We start from the raw sequence: 25,378 nt of genomic DNA, 5'->3' as shown, positions 1-25,378 counted from the left end.
GGAAAGACTTCCTGCTGCGCCAGGTGAAAGATAGGTAATAAATACAATAGCATTGGATAACATATATCAAGAGTTTACCATGTCCTAGGCACTGTGTCAAGGCCTTTATATACCTTTTTAATTCTCACAGTGATCCTATGTGGTAGGTACTATTATTTCCTTTTCACATTTGAGGCAACTGAAGCACAAAAAACTGAAGTAATTTCTGCAAAGTTTAGTAAGCAGTGCTGCTGGGATGTGAACCCAGGCAATTTGGCCTGGGCCTCTGAGGTAATAAAAGAGGCTTGTCATCTGTCACTTCAATTCGAGGCATGACATCCATCATGTGAATTTCCCCATGCTGCCTGCATGCCAGCCTCCTCTTTTTCTTAAATATACATTTTTTGGGAGAGTCCCTTTTGCTCCTGGCATTATGCTAGGAGTAAAGATGAATGAGGTAAACGCTCTTTCCTTAAGGGAGAAGGCAGATAAGCAAACAATCCATTCCTTTGCATTAGGATAAGTAGAGACCTGAGGTGATTCAAGATTGCTTCTCTGGTCTAGGCAAGGGCAGGCAATATGTAATAGGGACACCAAGTGTTCTTATCGCTAATTGAGATATGCGTGGGGGCGGTGAAGAGGGGAGGCTCCCCTCTGGAGGGAAAATATAATCAGGGGTCTTAGTCTACCCTTTGGCTGGCTGGATATCCTCCAGCAGCAGTTGCAATTGCAGCTCCTTCACCTACATACACAATACTGGTCCACATGCTGGTCTGTATTAAGAGACTTGTGTGGGTCTACTTCACAACCTCTGTCCTGTGCCTCCACAGTGAATTACAGAAAGGTTTAAGTATTTATTTACTCAAGATTTCCAGTGATAAAATTCAAACCATACAAAGTGGAGGCTTAAAAGGCAGCTGTTATGCCCAGTGGCTTTACGAGTGGACTTACACTTACATGTACCATCCAACAGTGCAGGGCCCTGAAGCCCACATCTCCAGAGTTCTCGCCACGTGGACGTAGTTCCCTGGCTGCTGGAGAGATCTCCCAGTAGATCTCTGTCTGTACCCTTCCTGATCACATCCCCCTCCTCCCTTCTACTACTCACTGCAAATGCAAAGAAACAGCACTTGTGGAAAATAATGAATTCTGCTGGGTAAAGTCCCTGGGGAATACCTAGGTGGAAATGTTCAGCAGGCATGCAGATGTAAAACAGGGAGCTCCAAAGAAATGTCTAGATTTGGGAGTCAGTGTGAACAGCAACAAAAATCACTGCAGTCGATTAAGTTATGGAGGAAGAGTGTGTAGAACACAAAGAGGGTAGAAGGTAGACCCTGGTGAACATCGTGTATGGAGGAAAAATGAAAGGGCAACAGGAGAGGCAGTGAGAGGTTGGAGGAAACACTGGCCCCCTGGAGGCCAAGGGAGGACCTCATTCAAAGAGGGGAGAATAAATCTTGTCTTAAGCAGCAGGGAGATGTGAACAATAACAGCCCTGGGGATGAATAGTTAAGGAGTCACTCATTTCTCAGCAAAGAGAATGCAGAGATGAGAACATGCAATTCCTTAAGGATAAAAAGAGAATGACAACAGCTACAGGGGAATACAGGGTGTAGGGAGGGTTTGTATTCTTTTCATAGGCTGGGGGAAAGGTAAAGAGGGAGAATGGATGATAGAGAAAAGAGGTGGGTAGTGATGGAGCAGAGTTCTGTGGTTCCAGAGGTTGGAACAAGGACCAGGCCATGGACTGAAGGGTCACCTTTCCTCTGAGGCAGGAAGATGAGATGAAAGACCAGATGTAGACATAGATGAGTTTGAACACAAAAGGGCTTTGTAAGCTTTCAAAGTCATGTTATTATCTATCATTCTATTTAAAACTTTCGCTTACTTAAAAAAAAGACATCTCTACATTTAGAACATTTTGATACTTTCATTTAATTTAGTAAAAACTAAGGTCAGAGACATTATTTGGACATGGGCCAAAACTTTCTCATCTCATGGAGGTAAAAGGAAATAATTAGTGTGTGCCTAAAACTCTCAGCTGTTATTATGTCAACCACTATACAAAGTTACAGCCTCTTAAGAAACAGTCAGTTATAGAAAAAACATAAAAAATTACTGGTTCCAAACTGAGTTGCCTGCTGACTAAAGCACTGCAGAATTTAAGAGGGCAAGATAAATACACTAGATTGCCGATTCCTCCCAATGTAAAAATTTAGACAATAAATATAAATAAACCCAAACAAATAGGCTCATCAAATCAAATTATTCTAAGTAAGCCAATGCAGAAACCTGTAAGTAGCTAAATATTTATCATAACAGTTGATTATAGAAAACATTGTATCTTCTCACATCCCCTTAATTTTATTAAGACAGGTAACATAGGTGGTTTTCTTAAGATCATATTTGCCACTATTTTATATGTAAGTAATGAACTATATAAGGAGTGGTAGAAATTATTTAGGAAAAAAGGATAAATGGCTAATAGATGCTAGATCCTATGGGGTTACAATGATAGAAAGTTCATACTGACAAAAAATTTTACAGACTAGTAGATGTGACGTAAACATTATTATCAATGAAAGGTGGTCCATGTTCATTGCCAGAACAGTAGCAGAGGAGAGACCGATTGCTATTTGGTTGCAGATCCAGGAAGCCAACATAGAGGACAGTTTATGTGACCGAGGGGGTTGTGGTAGGCTAAAAAAAATGGTCCCCCAAAGATATATTGACTTCCTAATTCCTGGAACTTGTGAATATTATATGGCAAAATTGTGGGTATTCCTTTATTCTGAAAAAGAGTCTTTGAAGATTTTGAGATGAGGAGATTATCCTGAATTATCTAGGTGGTCCCTAAAATGTCATCACAAGTGGTCTCATGAAAGAGAGAGAGAAATTTGACACACAGACTCACAGAAAGATGGAGGAGAGATGTGGTGACCCAGCTCAGCAATGTCAACAGGCAACAGAAGCTGTAAGAGAAAAGGAACAAATTCTCAGGAGAGCCTTCAGAGGGGGTTTCCATGCTGACAACTTGATTTTGGACTTTCAGCTAGCAGAATTGTGAGACAATTAATTTCTGTTGTTCTAAGCCACAAGTTTGAGGGAATCTGCTACAGTAGCCTCAGGAAACTAATACAGGGGTCTTGAAGGATGAGTAAGGTTTCACCAGATAAGGACTGCAGTGTTTGGAAAGGGGCATTTTATTTTGAGAGAAGAGCAGGATAAATGCAATAAAAATGGGGGGTGGAGGTGGGGAGGAAGAATGGTTAAATTTTCTAATGAATATTTCAGTTCAGGTATAATGTAAACATACAGGCTAGGTAGGAAAGGAGGGATAGGGCAATTGTTAGGCAATGAGGATGAAGGTAAGTTTTTTTTGTTGTTGTTGTTTTTTAATAGATTTTATTGGGGAAAGGGAACAGGACTTTATTGGGGAACAGTGTGTATGTCCAGGACTTTTTTTTTTTCCCAAGTTGTTGTCCTTTCAGTCTTAGTTGTGGAGGGTGCTGTTCAGCTTCAAGTTGTTGTCCTTTCAGTCTTAGTTGTGGAGGGTGCAGCTCAGCTCCAGGTCCAGGTCCTGTTGCTAGTTGCAGGGGGCGCAGCCCACCATCCCTAGTGGGAGTTGAACCAACCACCTTGTGGTTGAGAGGACACGCTCCAACCAACTGAGCCATCCGGGAGGCAGCTCAGCTCAAGGTGCCATGTTCAATTTTAGTTGCAGGGGGCGCTGCCATCATCCCTTGCCGGACTCTAGGAATCGAACTGGAAGCCTTGTGGTTGAGAGCCCACTGGCCCATGTGGGAATCGAACCGGCAGCCTTCGGAGTTAGGAGCATGGAGCTCCAACCACCTGAGCCACCAGGCTGACCCGCAGGTAAGTTTTTAATCAGAAAAGGGATATAATCGGGGCTATGCAGAAGATATATAACTGTGTGAAAACTTAACTAACTGGAGTTGAATATCTATTATTCTTTTTAAAATCTTTCTCTTAAGAGAATGTAGTCAAATACTGGGATCTAAAGTTACTTGGATTCATTAATCCCTCCCCCTCTTCTTTCTTCAGTGTGACTGTGTTATTCGTTTGAATTATGGTTATGTTTAGTTTTATGTCTGTTTGTGTATAGTTTTATAGTTTTTCCCTACCTTTATATGCATGTGTGTTTATACTCCTATATATATTTTAGTGTGTGAAAAAGTAACTAATTTCAAAAGTCAGAGCTTTATGCATAGATGTATTGGAAAGCATCACTCCTCTCTTTTTATCTTCTATTTCTTTCCCACTCCCAATTCCTTACCACCTACATTAGTTTCCAGTTGCTGCTGAAACAAATTACCACAATTTCGTAGTTTAAAACAACAGAAATTTATTCTCTGATAGTTCTGAAGGCCAGAAGTCTGAAATGAGTCTTGTGGTGCCAAAATCAAGGGGTCAGCAGGGATGTGCACCCTCTGGAAGCTCTAGGGGAGAATCTGTTTCCTTGTCTTTTCCAAGTATCTAGAGCTGCATTCCTTACATTCCTCCACTCAAGGTTCCTTTCTTCATGTTCAAAAACAGCAGCATAACATTTTTTTTTTTTTTTTCATTCTGCTTCCTTCTGTTTCCTTTACATGGCCTTCTCTTCTGCCTGTAGTCAAATCTCCCTCTGCCTGCCTTTTATAAAGATATTTGGGATTACATTTAGGACCTACCCTCATGATCCCAGGTAATCTTTCCATCTCAAGATACTTAATTTAATGACATCTACAAAGACTTTTTTTCCCATATAAGGTAACATTCACAAGTTCCTGGGATTAGAACCTGGATATTTTGGGCGGTCGTTATTCAGCCAATTATAGGTCACTAATCTTAATAGTTTTCTGTTTATGCTTCCTGTGTTTCTATTTGCATAAATGATTATATACATGTGTGTTTTCTCATTTCCCACTCTTTCTTACACAAAAAGTGACATACTATTAAAACTCTTACATTTTGTCGTTTTTACTTAACAAAATATCCTGGAACTCATTCTACATGAGTTCATAGAAAATAACCTCATTCTTCTTTATAGCTTCATAGTACTCCATTGTATGGATGTGCCAGTTTATACACACACCTATGTATAGGACTTCAGTTTTTTTGCTGATATTTTGCAATTACAAACAATACTACAATGACTAACTTTGTGCATAGAATTCTCGTAATTTTGAGGAGTATCATCAGGGTAAATTAAATTTGCATTTTACTCATGATGAGTGAGTTTGAATATCTTTCACATTTTTGAGAAGTAGGTGAGAAATGTGTGTGTGGCAGGGGGTAATTGTCTCCCAGTTAGTAATTTGTCTCTTGTCTTTGTTTTACTTTTTGTTGTTCAAAAGTGTTTTTAAACATAGTCAAATTTATCAATTTTATTTTTTATTGCATCTGAATTTTGAGTTATAGTTAGAAAGTCTTTTCCTACATCAGGCTAAAGAGAAAATCATGCATACTTTTTTCTAGTATTTACATGGTTTAATCTTTGATATTTATATCCCTGGTCCATTTGGAGTTTATTCTTTTTTTTTTTTTTAAATTTATTTAAGTCAAGTTGTTGTCCTTTCAATCTTAGTTGTGGAGGGTGCTGTTCAGCTTCAAGTTGTTGTTCTTTCAGTCTTAGTTGTGGAGGGCGCAGCTCAGCTCCAGGTCCAGTTGCCGTTGCTAGTTGCAGGGGGCACAGCCCACCATCCCTTGCGGGAGTCGAACCGGCAACCTTGTGGTTCAGAGGACACGCTCCAACCAACTGAGCCATCCGGGAGCTCAGCGGTAGCTCAGTTCAAGGTGCCATGTTCAATTTTAGTTGCAGGGGGCGCTGCCCACCATCCCTTGAAGGACTCGAGGAATTGAACTGGCAACCCTGTGGTTGAGAGCCCGTGCTCCAACCAACAACTGAGCCATCCGGGAGGCAGCTCAGCTCAAGGTGCCGTGTTCAATCTTAGTTGCAGGGGGCAGAGCCCACCATCCCTTGCGGGACTCGAGGAATTGAACTGGCAACCTTGTGGTTGAGAGCCCACTGGCCCATGTGGGAATCGAACCGGCAGCCTTCGGAGTTAGGAGCACGGAGCTCTAACCACCTGAGCCACCGGGCCGGCCCCTGGAGTTTATTCTTGATTATAGTGTGAGACTTGGTTCTAATTTTATCTTTCTCTAAATGGCAAACCAGTTGTCCCACCAATATTTATTAAATTGTCCATCTTTTTCCAAGAAATTTGAGATATCATGTTTATCACATGTTAAATTTCCACATGTATTTGGATCTAGTTCTGGGACTTTATATTTTATTCCACTGGTCTATTTGTCTATTCATCTACCAGTACCATGAGTAGATAAACAAGACAGATTTATGGTGTATTTTAATGACTGGTAGGGCTAGTCTTCTCGTAAACTTTTCTTTTTCAGTGTTTCCTCGCTATTTTTGCATGTTTATTTTTCCATATAAATTTTAATATCAACTTGGCTAGCTCCATAAAAATCTTGCTGGTATTTTTATTGGTATTTGTTAAATTTATAAATTAACTTAGAGAAAACTGATATCTTTATGATGTTATGGAATGTCTTTCCCTTTGTTAAAGTCCATTTTTGTATCTTTCAGGGTGCTTTAAAGTTTTTCTCATATAAGGTTTGCACGTTTCTTGATAACTGTATCCTGAAATATTTAATCTTCTTTGTTACTATTGCATTCTCTATTTTCAGGGTATAAAGTAAACATATCCATAAAATCTACCTTATTGACTGTGCTATTTACATCTATATTTATTTTCCTTACTTATTTTTGTGTTCACTTGGTGTGTTTATACTAAAAGTGGCATATTAAAGTTTCCTACTGCTAGTGTATTTCTATCTATGTTTCTTTGCATGTCCTACAATTTTTGCTTTATAAATGTGTTACTGAGTTATTTGGTGAATAGAATTCATAATGGTTATATATTCATTGTGAATTGTGACATGAAACCATGTCATGAGTCAGGGACATTGTGTTGTTCAGTCCCTCACTCCCAGTGCCTAGTCCATAGCTAGTAGTCAGTAATTATAGGTTGAACAAACCTTCCCTCTCTCATCTGACTACTAATGTCTGAAGGGATAGGTGGGTTTACATCTCATTGACTTATTCCCTTCTAAGACCCAGTCAGAGGAATTAGGAACCAATCATTGTGGACTCTGGGAAAGTCCCTTGAAAACAGGACTGTTTTATTCTTGAAATGCCTACAAAGTCTCTTGTACAAAGTAGGGTGCAGCTAGAAACTGAAAGAACTGTTTTGGTGTTATTGTTAAGAGGAAGGTAAATAGTGCATGCAAAGGACTTGGCAGAATGTCAGGTGAACAGAAGTGGTCAATAAATGTTTGCTCCTGCCTCAAGTTTCCTTGCTGTAATGGGAATAAAAATATAGGGTTGTCTTACAGATTAAACAAGAATACTCTGTAAAACAGCTTTGTAAACCACAAATACTATCCAAATGGACTTATCCAAGTGCAATATATTAATAAATCCTGGCATTGAGCAGCCCAGTTTGGAGGGAAGGGCCCTCACCAGGAGGTGCAAAGACCTGACTCATTCTTTTACTATTCATTAAATGACCCCGGACAATTGCAACTTCGGTGTTGTTTCTTTTCTTCATATTTAAAGCAGCCTGTGAACGAACAAGACAGGACCTCGGCGTCCAGCCCGTATTTCCCTGCCAGACTTTCCTTTCCTGCAGGGTACCAAGCCCCCTGACAGGTATCCTTACGCTCGGCAGGCGGTGGCGAGAGGCGGGGCGGGACCAGTCCGGGGGCGGGGCGGGGCGGGGCGTGTCCCGGGCGGAGCCTCCCTCCCTCTGGTCGCCGCTGCTGGACCGGACCGCACGGGGGCGCCGCTGGGGCCGAACGCCTTCAAGAGTTGCTGAGCTGCCGAGGAGGCGCTCACTTCCGCATCGGGCCCCGCGGTGTCTGACGGCCGCACGGAGGGCCGGGCGGGCCCCAGGTCAGTCGGGGAGGCTCCCTAACCCGGTCCCGCCCGTCCAGAGTAGCTGGGCTGCGGGTGGGCCGCGGGCCCGGGAGGCGGCGGGGCGCCCCGAAGAAGGGCCTAGGCTGCGTTGATCACATGGGCGGCCCGGGCTGCAGTCTCGGGCTTGGGGCCGATTCCCGGGTCCCAGGGCCGCGGGGAGACTCCTGCGGGGCTTTCTGGTGTCCCAGCGCCTTTCATTCCGTCTCGCAGGAGGAGTGCGAGTCCCTTGATCACCGTTTTTCAAAGTGGGTCCGCGAGCAGACTCACGACCCCGCCTTAGACTTTCTGGACCGGACCCTGTGCCATGGCCCAAGAATCTGCATTTTCAGCAAGCGTTCCAGATGTTTTTGATACAGGTGGTCACAGGACCGCACTTTGGGGGCACTTCTCCAGAGGGCGGGGCACTTCCGATACAGCGGGGAGCCTAAGCGGGTGCATTTGAGGACGGGGCATCCTGACTAGCCTTGAAATGGTGTTGATCGTCTGCCTCTGCCTTAGGAGATACTGACTGAGGCAGGGGTGTCTTAAATCCTTGCACTCGGTGCGGCAGTGTTCCCGTTGCCACCGATAGGAGTCTTCAGATGGACAGATGCTCAGAGTGAAGTGCCTGCGTCAGGAGCCTTAGAGATAAAACAGTGCTGAAGGAGGCAGTGTGGGCTTCAGCAGGAAGAATTTGGAGTTGGTCCTGCTAACCTGGATTAAGGCTGTCTTCACCACTTACTAGCAGGACAGTCTTAATGTGGACCCAGCACACATCACTCTCTTTCCCCAGTGTCCTCATCTGTCAATAGGCACAGTATTTCTTATCCAATAGGGCTTTTGTGTGAATTAGGTAATGTCTCTCAAGCGTCTCCTACAGTGGCTGGCACATAGTAAGCATTCAGTAAATGGGAATTTTAATAAGAGTAACAGAGGTCCTGCTTTCCAGTCCCCCAAACCAGGCATTAAACAAGTGGGGTAAAATGTGGACAGAGGTACAAAGTATATTTGGAGAACTGTGCAAAGATTCTACATTGGGGGTGCTTGAGACGGTTATGCAAGTAATGAGGTTTGCCTGGGGCGTTGAAGAATAGATAGAATTCCAGGAAGCTGGTAACTGGGGCAGCATGAACCAGTTCCATTCCATGCCTCAGAGGGGGTTCTCTCACATGGATCATTGAGGGGCTGCTCCCAGGAGTTACTGGTAGCTCAGGACGTCACATCCGTAAGTGATTTTTGAAGGTTGGACCATTGGCCCATAATAATTTCTTTCTACTGACCATGGTTTTCCTCAGCCTAATGGTCTCCTTTCATTTCATTGGAGACTGGCTAAATGGGAGCCTCTATGAAAGGATCTTAGTTGATGACATAGTAAAAGTGAATTGCCATTGTTGTAGTTAAGCCTCTTGGCAGCCATTTTACACTTGCTATGAGATGTGCAGATACGGTGGATCTCAATATCGGGAGTACCTTTTTCATCACAGTATTATTTTAGGTTCCCTATAAAAGCCACAATCACCTCGATGCTCCAGGATGGATTAAGAAATCAGATCCTTAAAACTTCCCTAAAGCTTCAGCCATTTTAGAGTGAAGAAGTCAGATGTGTTATTTAGAGGTGTTATTTGTTCTTCTGGACCAGTCTGGCTACTGGTATACTTAGAATTCTGATCTCAGTTGATAAATTATGTCTTCCTTAGTTACCTAAGAATTACAATTACCGTTGTTAATAATTTCTGCTCTTTTGTTTCCTTAAATCTCCAGAGCCATTATCAAGTCCCTCAGTATTACCTTATGGTAACATTTATATCATTATGGGTAATATTTATCATTTATTGAGTATTGACTTTAAGCCAGAAACTGTTCTATGTGCTTTTTATGTTTTGTCGATTATTCCTCTGATAGTCCTTTGAGGTAGGCACCATTCCCACTTCCATTTTGTAGATGAAGACACAGGCAAGGAAGGTAAGTATTTGCCTGAGTTCCCAGAGCTAGTAAGTGGCAGAGCCTAGCTGCCCCATCTCATGCTATATACTGATCTCGGCAGTCTAGACAGCTCCTTCAGACTTACTGTCGGTTAAAAAGATATGTGAAAAATTCACATTGCCTTACATCTGCCATAGCGTGGATAAAACTTTAGTTTCCGCAGTTACAAAATATAAATAATATCAACTTTTTATTGCTGTCATATAGGTTAGGTGGATGGTATATAATATGAGATGAATAAATGGTGGCTATTGTTAGTAACTTCAAAAGGTTTGGAAGACAGTGTTACAAAGAGAGGGATAGTTTGGAAACTAAGGAACTAAGGCAGAAAATTCTAGAAAGGACTTTAGATTTTTTTAAAGCTAAATTGTGTAAAGTGACATTTACATAAAACAATAGGTGTTTGATAATGATGGAATGTCTAGCAGTGACTAGAAACAGTTCATTTTCATTACAAAAGGATATTAAATTTGAAAAAAAAAAGATGTAAATATTGAAGATCATAAGCACACCTCATCTTTGCTTTATATGTGTCAGACAATCCATTATCTTGTTCAGTTCTTTAAACAGTCATCTCAACAGCTAGGATTTGGTTGGTAATAGTTTATTATCATTTACAAATCTTCTGAGCCAAAGTTTTCCAGCTTTTCAGCATATCTCAAACTTCTTTCATATTGTATAAAAATCCTTCAGTTCAGTGTTGCCAGTGCTGAGGAATTTATTTTAAATCACGTGAAAATGTATTTATGTTGTTATCTAGTTAGAGTGTTGTTGGAAATGTCAGTGGTGATTGTCCTTTGTTTTTACAGAGGGGGACCAGGACCACCATTGTTTTGCAGTTTTTGAAAGTGTTTCAAGGCAAAAATTCAGGTGTTTGTGGGAGCAATGGAAAGTCACAAGACAGAAGAAGAGATGTTAGATATTCTTCGGCTGAATGTGGGTGGCTGTATTTACACAGCCAGGCGTGAGTCTTTGTGCCGCTTTAAGGACTCCATGCTGGCATCCATGTTCAGTGGTCGTTTTCCTCTAAAAACAGATGAATCAGGTAAATATTTAAAGTGTAAGCATGATCGTGAATAGTCATTAAAATAGGCGTCTAGTTTAAATTCCTTTTGATTTTTATAATTACAACGGAATGTATTAGATTAGTTTACTAATTCATTAGTGTGGTCATTAGGACTGTATGGAGATTTATTAAATACACGGAGAATTTAAAATACCAGTTTCTAGACGTTGTGATGCTGTTGCAAAAAGTTGCCAAAAAAGTGAGTGTGTGTAAAGACCAACCGTGATCTAATTATGGGGATTAATTATATTTTGAAAGTTGTTACATTCATGCAGCTCCATGGGAAAAGGTATTGAGGCTGATTAAATAAATACATTAACTTCTCCCTGTGTTTTCTGAGTTCAAAAATGTATTATCTCTGGAGAAAGCAGTTGCCCTCATAACTGACATGGCAGTCATTGTTAGTGTAGAATTAGCGTTAAATTTATCACCTAGTCTGGCTGTAAGTCATGCTTTCTGCACATTTTAGGGGTTTCAGGGCTCATGGAACCCACTCTTCTCTGTTAGAAGGGAGGGATTGAGTCATCTTGAGTATGAAGGGCTGTTAGTAATCCTGGGTCTTGAAGGATTGCTTTGCCAACTGAATGGCAGTTGAAAGAATGGAAAACTCATGATGACTGGTGCCCAGGGCTTAATGTCCATCTGGACAGAAAGGTTGCTGGTGAAAAGATGGTAAGCAGAGATGAATGTTTTTCTCTGTCCCCAAGTCTTACCTCCTTAATTCCTTTGTTTCTAAACTAATTAAGGGAGAAAAGGAATTATTGAGTAACATCACACAGAAGTGTTTTTTAATTCTGATAAATTATCTAAGAGTAGTCTCTCATAAAGTAGTACCAGCATTGCATTTATTTTTTAAAGTATGGGTTCTCACAGTACAAAGGGACTAATCTAATAAATCCAAACACATGGCATGCCTGGAGTTAGAAACCCTGGGTTTGTATGTCAGCGCTGCAAGTTGACACAAACACTGGACCTAGTAATGATCACCCCGCAAGCCTTCACTAGGGAGGAACTCCATACGCCTTTCCTGGCCCAGCTGGGCTGAGCTTAGGGGTAAGCTTCCATTTCTACCCGTAGTCTGAGGTCTCCATGGCTTTTGTAGTGGCCATTGTGGAAGTATGGTCCTTGTATCCAAAATTCCAAATGGAGCTCAGAATACATTTTCCTATATGGTTGGTGAGAACAGAGAGGATCACCAAGTGTGACCGAATCTATTTGAATACTAGATGTTAACGTTCTTGGGAGAAACATTTCTAACCTCAGCCTGATGTTAGTTTGACATGTTGAAATTTTGTCGATGGTCATATGTATCTGTGCAATCATTTTTGAACTGCATGTTTTCTAGGGGCTTGTGTTATTGATCGTGATGGACATCTATTTAAATACCTTTTGGATTATCTTCATGGAGAAGTTCACATTCCCACCGATGAGCAAACCCGTGTTGCTCTGCAGGAAGAGGCTGATTACTTTGGCATCCCTTATCCATATAGCCTGTCTGACCACTTGGCCAATGAAATGGAGACATATTCTTTAAGGTCAAATATAGAACTTAAAAAGGTCTTGGCATTTTCTTAAGTTTTAAAATATATATATGTGTGTATATATATATATATATATATATACACACATACACATTTATTAAGCACAAAGCAATGTGAGTTATTTTGCCTAGCCCATGTTGTCACCTAAAACCAAACATGAGACAGTGTTACTTTTTCATAATTTTTGAAGACACCATTTCTTCAGTACTAGTCATTTTTAAGGCCCAAATTCTGTTCTAGGAAAGTGTATTACATCGCCATTCAAAGGTTTATGAAGTTTTTATTCCTCATTAGAGATTTAACACTTTTTGATGGCTGTTTTGTAGAATTGTTCTCTTGAAGTCCTTTTTAAATTAAGAGCAATACTGTAGTAAGTGAGGGTATAGTGGTATTATTTTGTTTCCTGAAGTGATTTTTTGAAAGAATGGTCATAATAAATAAAAGATTGTATAAAATCTCTTACATGATTTAGTGAATGTAGCAGCGTGTTACTAAGTGAAAACACCAGTTTGATTAATTCACTTTGAGATCAGTCTTTTTAAAGATACTTCTGTTTTAAATCACACTTTAAAGATCTTTACATGACTTTAAAAGCTTCATTATCTTTTTTGCTTTATTGGTGAGTATTACGTTTGCTATTAGCACCTTTGGACATCTAAGAAAAATATTTGTCCTAGATCATTGTTAATAGTGAAAACTGTTGTGAATTGATTTGAATTTATTGATTTGGATGTCAGGGTTTAGGAGAGCAAGCTGATGATACGGCTTTTAGGAGTGCAGCATGAAGAGAAAGTTGATTTGGTTCCAGCTCCCCTTCAGGAATTTGCATGAATGTATGGGTTCTGCTGCTGAAGTTATTTATACATTGAGTCGTTAGGTAGTCTTTTGGTGCTGTTTGCCACATCTGCAGAACGGGGCTGAAAAATCTTGACTGGAAGGTTGGGGGGGGTGGTTAACATTCGTCTTCTCAAGTCTCAATTCTGTAGTCTTTTATATCTGGTCTGTATGCAAAAGGGACGTAGCATGCGCACATTCATTCTGTCCGCCAACACATTTATTTCACATGTTTTTGGCACGTGGAGCACTGTTCTAGGGACTCTGTGAGACACAAAGAAAGGCAACATACAATTCTCATCCTTAAACAGTTTATAATATAGTTGGGAATTCTCATAAAAGTGTAAGTAAAGTTAAAAACCAACACAGGAGTTAGATAGCGATAGTAAAGGAAAATACAAGATATGTCAGTGCCCTATTTTCAGTCACTGAGTCAGTAAATATTAAGCATCTCTTTTGTATCAGGTACTATTCCAGGCACTTGAGATAGGAACCAAAACTGACAGAAGTGTCTGCCCTCGGGGCGCTCAGAGCAGTAATGCCATTTCTGGGGAAGGCCTTTGCCACTCCCCTGAGTGACGCCCTCCTGCTCCGTGCCCCATAGCACCTCCTAGGCTCACCTGGTAGCACTTATTACACTGTGTGCTAGTGGCTTATTTAGTGTCTGTCTTCTGCATTAGTAGCTGTAAACCAGGGGTGTCCAAACTTTTTTCAGCGTTTTTCACCAAGGGCCATATGCGGTAAAATACACAAATAGCCGGGCCACTCACTCGAGGTGAAGTACGTATTGCCTCACCCGGTTTATTTAAGTAAACTAAATATATTTTTGGAATTTGCTGCGGGCCAATAAAAAATGGATCGCGGTCTGCAGTTGGCCCACGGGCCGCAGTTTGGACACCCCTGCTGTAAACTCTAGGAGGGCCAGGATCCTGTCTTTTGCTCACCATTATATCTACAGGGCCTTAGACAGTGCTCAGCACATTGTAGGTACTTAATATTCAAGTAAATGAATGAATAGTTGGATAAATGCCAAATGAGTTCAGACAGTATGTATTCAGTTCATATGTTTGTATCTTTAAGTGTAAAAGAGCAAGTTAATCTGCTTAATCCATGATTGGAATTGGAGTTAAAAATAAGGATCAGCCATGACTAGTCAGTAGAAGGGGAAAGGAAGATTGAGTCAAATGGGAAATTTGGGGGAAAATAAAGGGAAAAGTAAAAAAGTCTAACTCTTAGTTATATGAAAATTTTAAAATGAAACATTATGTTAGCAGTGAAGCTAAAGAGGGAGGAAATAAAAGAGAATTTCCGTGTGGAAAATAATTCTCTAAATGAAAAGGTGTTGGGGTTTTTGGGTGGTGCTTCTTGTGATTTGCTCCGCCACCCCAAATTCAACAAATTCATGTTTGGTTTTTGAAGGCATAAAGACTAGGTTGAAATTTATAATCTTTTAATTTCCCTTATGACCAACTGAAATTGCAACTTTACATGAAAGTAACAGAACAAATTATTTTTTAATTAAAAAATTACTTTCCAGAATTAAATTCAAATTTTATATTTATTTACTTATTTATTTATTTCTCCAGGCTTTAACAGACTTCTGTGATTCGTATGGTTTAGTTTGCAATAAACCAACAGTTTGGGTTCTCCACTATCTTAACACATCTGGTGCAAGCTGTGAGAGTAGAATTATTGGTGTATATTCCACAAAAACTGATGGAACAGATGCTATTGATAAGCAGCTTGGAGGAAGAATTCACAGTAAATGCATTTTTAAGAGGTATGTCCATATTTAAAAATGAAAAAGGAACAAAGTAAAGTCTTGGTCTTCTCTAAGGTGTTACTGAACGGAATATGTGATTGACCCGAAAAGACCATCAGCACTTCTCAATAGACAGACTGAGCTTTTGGAACTGTCAAGATGGGGAGATTATAATTAAGACCATTTCACATATATATAAGCTATGGGCCAACTACATGGTCTAGTGCAGTGGTTCTCATCTGGGAGTGGGCATTCAGAATCCCCTGTGAGGCTTTATGAAAAGAAAGAAGAGACAGAAAGCAAAGCACAGCCACATGCCGAGGTATGTCCCCTTGACCCTAGACCAGGGGCAGAAGCACTGACCTAGATGTCAGCAGGCCCACTAAGTGACCCAGGACTGGCCTGTGCCTTGGTGTCTTGTTCTGAGAAATCACGAAAGACTTCCCTGGTCCCTCCCAACTTTAAAATTCTATGACTTAAACATATTAAATTCTTAAGGGTTATTAACGTTTTCCCTGTAATCTTATTTACACTGGTCAATTTGCTTAGCAATTTTTTTTTTTTTTAATTCTGTGGGAGACTGGATTGGGTCACATGTTAGTGACTAATGTGCGACCACATGAGCTTGTTTCTTAAATGAAGAAATATATCATCATTTTCTGAATTCTTTACAGGTAGGGGTGTTTCTATATAAGGTATATAAGTGCCTGGCACAGTGCTAGGAAAGTTTTAATCAAAGTTGTGTCTTCAACTTTACTGGAGTTAGGTGATATTTTTTAGAAAACTTATTTTAAAGACTTGTTGACTTGTCTGCATATCCTATATCGTGGAATTAAATACTTTCAAATGTATGTTAGAATACTCATATAGTATATTATTTTTGTATATAGTAATACACACACATACACACTTGTGCCTAGATTGTATATTTTCATTAGCTTTTGCATTATTTCTAGAGAGGCGGGAAATAATGTTCAGTACATTTGGAGCTATTATTCAGCAGCAGAATTGAAGAAAATGATGGATGCCTTTGATGCTTGGGAAGGAAAAGGTATAGTACAATGCTTTTATTTCATGGCAGAAGGTAGACTCTTCCTTAAGACTAAGCTCAACTACTGCATTTCTTTTTTTGAGAAAGTATATTTTTATGTAGATCCAGGTATTTGTCATGTCATGATAACATTGAGACATTTTACCTACAAATCTTTAAACCCCCTGAGTTGCTAGATATTATTAATAGTTTGTAATTCAGTAACCTGAAATATGCTTTTGTTGCTTATACTTATTTCGTTCAATTAAATGAGAGTTTACTTAGCACCTACTGTGTACCTGTATTGTCCTATGGAGATACCTCTAAATTATGCATAAAATGTATAAGCGAAAAAAAAAAAAGGAGGAAATGAAAATAATGCTGGGGAAGATGTCTAAAGAGCCCTTATAAAATAATTAAAATAATCTTTAAATGCACACTTTGAAATTTGACCATTTTTACCAAGCTGCTTATATGAGTTGATAATAATAATGCTGTTTAATTTCTAGTGTGATAAGTAGTTTAACTTCATTATCTCTTAGTCCTAAAGCAAACATGTATGCTATTTACCACTTTATTAATGAGGAAACTGAGTCTCAGAGAGGCCATGCCACTTCCTTAAGGATCACAGAGGGTTAACTATTCTATGCCTAAGGTTTTGTTTTTTTCCCCTTAATTAACAAGCATTTATTGAGTGTTAAATTCAAGCACTATAGTGAGTCCTAAAATTGGGTCCAAAAATAAATAAGACACATCTCAGTCTTTAAATGATCTTAAAAGCTGGTAGAGACAGCCATTGCACGTGACGTAAAATGGAATAAAAGGAGAGGCAGAGGCTTTTAAAAACCACATGAGCCGTTCTTCCTCAGGCAGGGTGCTAGTACCAACCCTTCTTTCATTCCTCCCTTTGCCCCTCTTACTTTTCCTCCTTTTTCTTTTCATACCCCTCAAGCAGACAGGATGAAGTGTAATGAAAGAAGTGCTGTTCTCTTTAAGCTTATTATTTTGGATTTAATTGACTTTGAGGCACTTGAGTTTACGTTGAGGAACAGATCGCTTGGTATTCGTGTCTCCTTTAGTGCCTCTGGGCTGGCAGTTGCCCAGGAGGCTTCAGGAGGGCCTGGCTGGGCTTCTTTCTCCACTGACTTAGGAAGCTGGAGTGGAGAGCTAGATCACTGGCTTTTACTAAGCGTGCAACTGATTTCAGCTTTTTAGAGAGCATGTAATGGAGCATCACTGTGATTTAATAAAGTTCTGGAAGGCCTGTGGAAAGCCACAAGACAGGAAACAGAAGTAAAAGGAAGACCCATGAGAAGAAAGAAGACAGTTACTGTTATTTGTGGACAATATGTCTTTTTAGAAAACTCAAAAGAATCAACTAAAGGTATTTTAAATGATGAGTTTAGTAGACTAAACTAGCTGGATATAATAAAAGTAAACAAAGATCAGCAGCTTACTTATAAATTAACTAGAAATTATGGGGGGAAATCCAATTCACTATAGCAATAAATAAAATGTAAGATAACTAGGACTGCCTCGCCAAGAAATGCTTGATGTTTTATGAAGAAAAGTGCTAAAATGTATTTATCCATCCATCCATTCATAAAAAAGAAGACATGGAGATTATGCTGAGACATGCCATGGTCTCGAATGGGAAACCTGAGTATTATAACGACGTCAGTTCTTCTCAGATTAAATTATAAGTTTAACACTATTCCTACCAAAATATTAATAGAACTCTTTGGGAATCTTGAAATGATTCTAGAATTCCTCTGAAAGAATAAACAGGTAAAATAGCCGAGAACATTTTGGGAAATAGAAATGGTTAAAGGGATGAGTCTAACTCTTTGATAGTAAAACATGCTATAGCTCTATAATAATAAAAACCATGTGTTTCTGGTGTAAGAATATATGCAGAGATCAAATATAAACCCCAATAAAGGTATAAGAAGAAAAGTACTATGTGATAAGAAAGTTACACAGTAAAATATTAAAGAAAAAAAGATAGATTATTTAATTTCAGTGGCATTTACCACATTCACAATAAGGTGTAACCACCACCTCTATTTAGTTTCAAAATATTTTCATCCCCCCAAAAGGAGACCCAGTACTCATTAAGCAGTTACTCCTCATTTGTGTCTCCCCTCAGCCCCTGGCAGCCTCCCGTCTCCTCTCTATCTCAATGGATTTGCCTTTTCTGGATATTTCATATAAATGGAATCATACAAAATGTGACCTTTGTGTCTGTCTTCTTTCACTTAGCACAATGTTTTCAAGGTTCATAAGAATACATTTTCAGCTTTCAATCAGAAACATTAGATTTCAGAATTAAAGCGAATTTGATTGGAATTTTGGTCTAACATATTAACTCAGATTATTCTTGTTTGCAAAGGTGCTTATAGAGTAGTGATATTTCATATTCATATAGTGGTTGCCTCTTACAGAGTGGTTCAAAAAATTCACCTGGTTTGATGGTCATAGCAACCCAATGAGGCAGACAGGGCTAGTGTTAGCCCCCACTGTCCAATCCCAACGCTGCAGCCAACACCGTGACTTATAGTAAAGGAACCTAACATCTCTTGAGTGTTTAGTCTGTGCCAGGCCCTCTTCTAAGCAGTTTGCATTTATTTACTCATTTAATCATCTCAACAGTCCAGTGAGGTATGTATTAGATTGGTGCAAAAGTAATTGTGGTATTTGCAATTTTTTTTTTAACCTTTTAAACCACAATTATTTTTGCACCAACCTAATACCGTGATTGTCATCATTTCACAGATGAGAAAATTTAGGCACAGAAAAGTAAGTTTCCTAAGGCCACGTGAGTAGTGAGTGTCAGAAGTGGGATTCAGGCCCAGGCAATCCTGGCTCGAGTCTGTCCCCTCTAACCGGCACACACAGCCACACAGGGCCCATGTAATACCTGCTGATTATTAGTGGCCGAGCCGGGGCTGGTAGCCAGCTCTTCCTACACCCAGGTCATGAGCTGTGCCACTATTGCCCTGGCTCTTCGTGGGAGCACTTCCAGTGGACATTTCCCTTCATCAAATGGTAGGCATGAACATGAACCTCAAACTCCTGGCTGGCCTGCATGAAACAGTGTGTCTGAACATTTTGTGGTGGACAATGGCTCTCTTAATTGTGTCTTTTTATCTTCCAGGTGTGAGCTACTGGCGGGTACCTCATGAGCTGATAGAATGTTGGACTCTGGAAGAGCGGCCTTTACTTGGAAACCTACGTCACATGGCCCCAATTCGAAAGAGGTTATCTATGTGCTGTTGATGTTTGCTTTTAATCTATGACCTACGTTTTTACTGTCTTTATTGGGGAAATGAATAGTGGTTCTTGACCTTACTAAGCTTATTAATCACCTAGACGAATATTCTGCCTTAACATCAAAATATAAACCTTGATAAATGCACAGCTATCAAAACTATGTAAAAAATGCAAATAATTCCATAAAACTGAGTTATATAGTATGTTCTTTTTGTGAGAGTGTGATTTTAAAAATACTGGACACAGTGGCAGTGCTTTGGTAAGTAGTTTTCCCCACAAAAGTGAAATCCAGGCTTTATCAGGCAGTAGTCAAAAAATTTATTTATTGGACTTAATATTTGAACTTTCCTGTTACTTATTCCGAATTCCTTTCTCCTTCTCATGGCCACAAGTAGCATTTTAATTTAATAGTATTTTCTTGTGTTCTATGAAATTATTAGCATTGAATTCACTTCACATCTGTGTCTTTCACTGTGCTTTAAATACACTTAAAATCATTTTTATTGTCTGGGTACTGTCCATGGCTTTTAAACATTCTGATTTTTTGATCATGTGCTCTAGAATTTGATCCAATGGCCCTATGAAGTTCCAGAATGTTCTCTTGCTTGTGCCTTCTGGATCTTTCACAGAAATGCGGAGTTTATTCAGTTTTTAGTAGTTAATCATCTCTTGTTAAAACAGATATTTTTTTCTTAAAGGCGCTCATTTTGTTACCATTATTTATTTCACTCATTGAACCTACAGTTAGCAAATATTATTTGGGTCTAAAGAAGCGATCCTCAACTGGGGGTGATTTTGTCCCCGAGGGGATATTTGGCAATGTTTGGAGACATCTGTGGCTGTCACACTGTGGAGTGGGGGATGCTGTTGCCAGGGGTGCTGCTAAACACCCTGGAATGCACAGGGCAAGCCCACAGCAAAGAATTATCCCACCCCAAATAGCAATAGTGCCAAGATTAAGAAACCTTGGTCTAGAGTCTAGTGGAAGACGTGGACAGAAAACAAAGCAGCAGGAATAGTGTTATGGAGACTCTCCTCTGTGTTCGCTGTCTTTCCTCTGGGATTTTATTAAACGTCATTTTTTATGCATCGACAGGATAATGAGAATGGTAAGTTTAAAGCACTTGTGAACTCCCAAAGAACCATCTGACCCGCCAGAGAAAATTTGGTTAGGTTCAGTCGAGTTTTAGGGTTGAATATATTATACAGTAGTCGCCCCTTATCTGCGGGGGATGTTTCGAGACACCTAGTGGATGCCTGAAACCCTGAATAGTACCATACCCTAACTGAAGACTTGTTTTGGATGGTGTCCTTTCTCCTTCATCAACTTCTTCAATTCTGCTGGAAGTGTGGCAGCAGCTTCTTCATTGGCAGATACAGCTTCTCCAGTAATTTTTATATTTTTTCATGCGAACCTATTCCTGAATCTGTGTAACCACCCCTTACTTGTCTTAAATGGCTTGGTGCCACTCGTTTCTGGGGGCCCCTGCGGAAATCGTCATATAGTCTCAGTGCTTTCTGACACCACGTGTTGCCATCAGTTGGAACATGTTTTCTGTTCGCATCTTCCACCCACAAATTTAATTCCTTTTCCATCTTAACTAACCACTTATCACGTGCTGTGGCTGTAACTGATGCAGTTTGAGGTACAACAGCAAAAACTGGCAGAAATTTCTTTTCCTTCTTCACAATTTCACGGATGGATTTGTTCTTACTGTAGATCTTAACAGCCTCAGCGTATGATTTCTTTTCTTTCCTTAGTAAGTCAAGAACTTTCACCTTTTCACTTAAAGGAAGCACTTGAAGGCTTCTCTTTGGCATATCCAAATTGCCAGCATCACTGCTCTTTTATTTGGGGGCCAAGTAAAATAAGGGTGGCTCAAACACAAGCACTACAATACCATGACAGTTGATTTAATAACAGAGACGGCTACTACGTGACTGATGGGCTGGTTGTGTCTGCAGCGTGGAGACACTGGGCAGAGGGATGATTCACATCTCAGGTGGGATGGAGCAGGACCGTGTGACATTTCATCATGCTACTCAGAGTGACATGCAACTTAAAACTTATGAATTGTTTATTTCTAGATTTTTTCCATTTAATATTTCTGGACCGTGGTTGACTGTGGGTAGCTGAAACCTTGGAAAGCGAAAGCGTGGATAAGGAGGGATTGTTGTGTTTGCATTTGCTACACATGGCAATTTTCAAATCACCATGCTATTATGACCCCATTTCCAAGAATCCGAGTTCACTATGTTATATTTGCCTCTGAAAACACAACAATGCTGGGTGAGGAGATGAGTTGGAGGATTGCTATTACACTTTGAGTTCAGGAGGTGGTCTTCATGAAGTGACACTGGTGGCAGCAGTGGAAGGAACAGGCAGGTTTTAGACAGTGGTGGTTTGACAGTTTTAAAGTCATTTAAAGCAGTGCTCCGCCTTTAGGCTTTTTATAATGAAAGGTAAACTCAGTTGCAATCTGTGAAGGTTTGCCTAATACTTCTCAAATTCAAAAGGCATCTAACTCTACCATGGGTTTGACTGCTCTAGCAATTCCCAAAACATGTCCTATAGAATGCTAATTTTAGTGGGTGCTAAAGGTGTCATTACAGAATGGTTGGGAAATCTGGATCCAACAAAGTCAAATAGGTGTCCTTCCTATAGGCCTTCTCAGAACCTTTCATTTGTTCATATAGATTTTAAAACTCCGAGAGGAGAATAAAATATGCAGCATCATTTTTCAAGTTTATTTGATTGTGAAACCCTTTTTTTTCCTCAGCAAATCTCTTGAAACACTGCTCTGGGGAAAACAACTTGGGATATTCCTGGTTATCCTCTGGATCACATCAGGATTCTGGGGAGCAGAATGATATGCTGTATAGTTCTCCTGTAACAGCTCATCTCCAAATTTTAATTTGTTGGTATTCTGTGTGATTTTAAAAGAATTTGTATTCAAGTTGAAACAATCTTTTGTAAATTTGCTGATTTACTTATAGACCATGGAGGGAGATGAGAGATGAAGTATGTTGATATTTATAAACCTCTCGACTCAAATTCTTGCTGAGACCCTTTTCGTTCACCTTGAAGGTAAATTTTGGAGACGGTTTCATTCCTTATAACTGCTGATAATAATGTGCTTCTGTATTTACAGGCGACTGATAGCACTTAATGAAGAGGAAGAAGATGGGAACTGTAAGACTGGTCCTAAGCCGGTCAGATTTGTGGGCCCTTCCACCAGCACCCAAATTAAAGTCAAGAACTCAGCTTCCATTAGGGTGTCTCCAGCCAGTGCCCTCCAAGCCTGGTCCCAGGCCATGGCAAACCAGTGTCCAGGCAGAAGTACAGCTCAGCGCTCGGCATCATCGAAAACCCCGTCCCTGGTGGGCACTGGGCTACCTGGGCATTCCCCAGCTTCCCATGGGACCAGGAGTGCTGAAAACGGAGCCACAGACCCTCCTCCAGCTGAAGTTCTGCTCTCCGACAAGAAGGCCACCCCACATCGAGTGGTAAAACTGAAGCGGACTCCACTGTGTGCCCCCGGGCCTTCCCCGCCTGCCTGCACAGCAGTGAGGCCCGAGGGGGTCCCAGAACCGCCGCCCCACGAAGCACCCACCATGGGCGTGCGGACCAAAAATGAGCAGGGCAAGGCTGATTGATGGAAACGGTGGGCTCAGAGGTTCTGGTTGCTTCCAGAGCTCCCACCCTGTTTGCTACGCATAAGTGGCACTGTTTGTTGATGCAGTTGAGGTGAAAACTTAATGTTTCTATTCAGGATAAGTATGGGAAAAATAGATTGTGTGAAGTAGGAATGGAGGAGGGGAGACTTTAGGTGGTTAGGGCTGTATTTACTTCTCATTTTCCCAACTTTTAAATGATAATTTGTCTACAGTTTGAATTTCAGGTTTTTAATTGTGTTCTTTTTTTAATGATTGATTGGTATAAAGGCAACAAAACAGTACAGCAAAATCATCTCTTGAGAAGTTTACTTTGTTGCTAAAGTAATTACAGACTTTAGGCACTTTTGTAATGTTATGCATTGCAGCCCAGAGAGAGCAGTCAGTTTGGGCTTAGATATTCTTGTCTGGTGAAATAGAGAGGGTGGTGTTAGGGCTTTCTTGTGCTTTATCAGAGCCAAGAGAGATTTGAGAGAAAACTTTTATCAAGGTGAACTCCCTACAAGTTATTCTCAGTCAGGAAAAGCCACATGAAAAGAAACAATGGGGAGGAAAATAAAGGTAATAATTTGAGATCACACTTGGACTCTCAGTAGAACTATTTTCTTTCATTGATTGGCTTTTCTTACTCTTTTCCGTTAACAGATTGATTTATACATCACAGTATTTCTTGGGATAAAAGCTATATAACATGTCTTTGGAATAAATTAAAATATTTTAATTTGAATAGTGAAGTTTTGAAAGTATTTTAAAAAAGAAGTTAAAAGTTTAACTTTTTAACTATAGTTAATTTTTTCCCCCAGAAATGACCATTGAAGAGTCATTCTGATTATTCAATATGAGTTTTTATGCATAAAATTTTCACATGACTTGAATTTACTATTTTTAAACAGAGCATTTTGATTAATCCTCTATTTTCCCACAACTCTTCAGTTGTGTGTGTTTACTCACACGTTAGGTTTTATAATTGGATCACATATTTCTGCCTTCAGTGAGCAGAATGCCTTCAGTGTGTTAAAAATAAGTTCATAAAGCAGGGTATTTTTTACTCCGCGCTTATTGTGCTTTCATTGCTTTGAAAGGGTAAATATATGAAAACATTACATTTTGAAAAATAAAGTAAAACTTTTCCATAACAAGTGACATTTTCTGTTACTGTACTTGTTCTTAAGCCTTGGAGCCCTTTAATAGTTTGAAAGCTGGTGAAGTTTATATACGTTATCTATTTCTGCTTACAAAATTGCTTTCCTGTATAGGTAATGGATAAAATAATTAAACCAATTTTGGATAGCTATCCAAATACCAGCAGCCTTTTAAAATGGATGTTGTATTTGGCCAGAAAAAACAAATATTTAACTGAAGAGTCATGAATGACATTCCCCTGTGGAATATACAAAATATTCAGTTACCTGTGAAAAATACTATTATAGAGAATCCAGGTATTCTGAAAAATCAGACCATAGTGAATTTTGAGAACTTCCAATTAGGACATTATTAGTATTGCTTGATCTAGGATATTTTGAATTGATTCATGTAAGAAAATTTTATACTACTAAAATATTTAATGTGTATTTTATACATAATAAACATTTATCTGGAAAAAAAACATGTTGAATATTTATCGTGGGTGATTCAGTCAACAGCCTGCATTTCTTTGCGTCAGGTAATTTAAGGGATAGTCTATTTAGCACATTTAGCCTTTATAAGAAGAGAGGTTTTGGAATAACTACTAAGCTGTGGCACAGCTGAGGTGGGAAGGGGCAAATGGTCTCTCATGGGTATCAGGAGTCAAAGTCAAATTCAGGATGCTGTTGGAACTTGAGGCTTACTTTATTTGGGTGTGGTTCATAGGGATGAGGTTAATTTCCCATGAAAACACCTTTTTCCTAACACCAGACCCTGTAAATATGAAAGCTTTGGCAATCTCATTATAACCCATTGCTCTTACAGGAGAAAATAAAAATTTTTTAAAAAGGAAAGCATGTTTTATAAATAGTGATTCTGTGTTATTACTTTGGAGAAGTAGGTTTATGTGGCTGTTGGATCAGGGGACAATAGAAATTCTTAATGGTGAGTAGGATATTAGGTGCTGCTCATATGAAAAAAAGATAATTGACTTTCCAGGTAATCTCTCTTTTGAAAACTGTTTTGCCCTCATTAGTTAGTTATATCGTGGAGAGCGTAAGGCTGACAGTGGCGGCCTACTGAAGGATTTGCTTTGTCTATTTCTAAAGAAGTTTTTGTTTCAGTTTATAAA

At 39.7% G+C, this 25,378-nt stretch overlaps 1 protein-coding gene across 3 annotated transcripts; it reads left to right on the top strand.

The window, feature by feature from the left end:
- The first annotated feature begins 7,816 nt into the window (after positions 1-7,816).
- Positions 7,817-24,260, top strand: KCTD18 (potassium channel tetramerization domain containing 18). 3 transcript variants are annotated; one of them, XM_074339765.1, is made up of 8 exons: positions 7,838-7,954; positions 8,189-8,334; positions 10,750-10,985; positions 12,352-12,563; positions 14,968-15,161; positions 16,100-16,194; positions 19,331-19,433; positions 22,599-24,260. In XM_074339765.1, exons 3-8 carry the CDS (start codon positions 10,826-10,828, stop codon positions 23,101-23,103), a joined length of 1,269 nt encoding a protein of 422 aa, XP_074195866.1. In that variant the 5' UTR covers positions 7,838-7,954; positions 8,189-8,334; positions 10,750-10,825; the 3' UTR covers positions 23,104-24,260. The 3 variants fall into 3 exon arrangements, with proteins under 3 accessions (XP_019602050.2, XP_074195866.1, XP_074195868.1); XM_019746491.2 differs by lacking the exon at positions 8,189-8,334 and having other exon boundaries at positions 7,817-7,954; XM_074339767.1 differs by lacking the exons at positions 7,838-7,954; positions 8,189-8,334 and adding an exon at positions 8,390-8,810.
- Positions 24,261-25,378: the final 1,118 nt, after the last annotated feature.

This window comes from Rhinolophus sinicus, linkage group LG01, assembly GCF_036562045.2.
Source record: "Rhinolophus sinicus isolate RSC01 linkage group LG01, ASM3656204v1, whole genome shotgun sequence".
Classification (NCBI taxonomy): Eukaryota; Metazoa; Chordata; class Mammalia; order Chiroptera; family Rhinolophidae; genus Rhinolophus; species Rhinolophus sinicus.
The sequence above is the reverse complement of the archived record's forward strand: the minus strand, read 5'-3'. Positions and strand labels throughout refer to the sequence as shown.

What these genes read in the sequence shown, in the direction of transcription:
- KCTD18 (XM_019746491.2), top strand. Translation starts at nt 10,826, where the DNA reads ATGGAAAGTCACAAGACAGAAGAAGAGATGTTAGATATTCTTCGGCTG. An exon ending in TGATGCTTGGGAAGGAAAAG is followed by an intron (nt 16,195 to 19,330) that starts GTATAGTACAAT and finishes TTTATCTTCCAG; the next exon opens with GTGTGAGCTACTGGCGGGTA. An exon ending in ATGGCCCCAATTCGAAAGAG is followed by an intron (nt 19,434 to 22,598) that starts GTTATCTATGTG and finishes CTGTATTTACAG; the next exon opens with GCGACTGATAGCACTTAATG.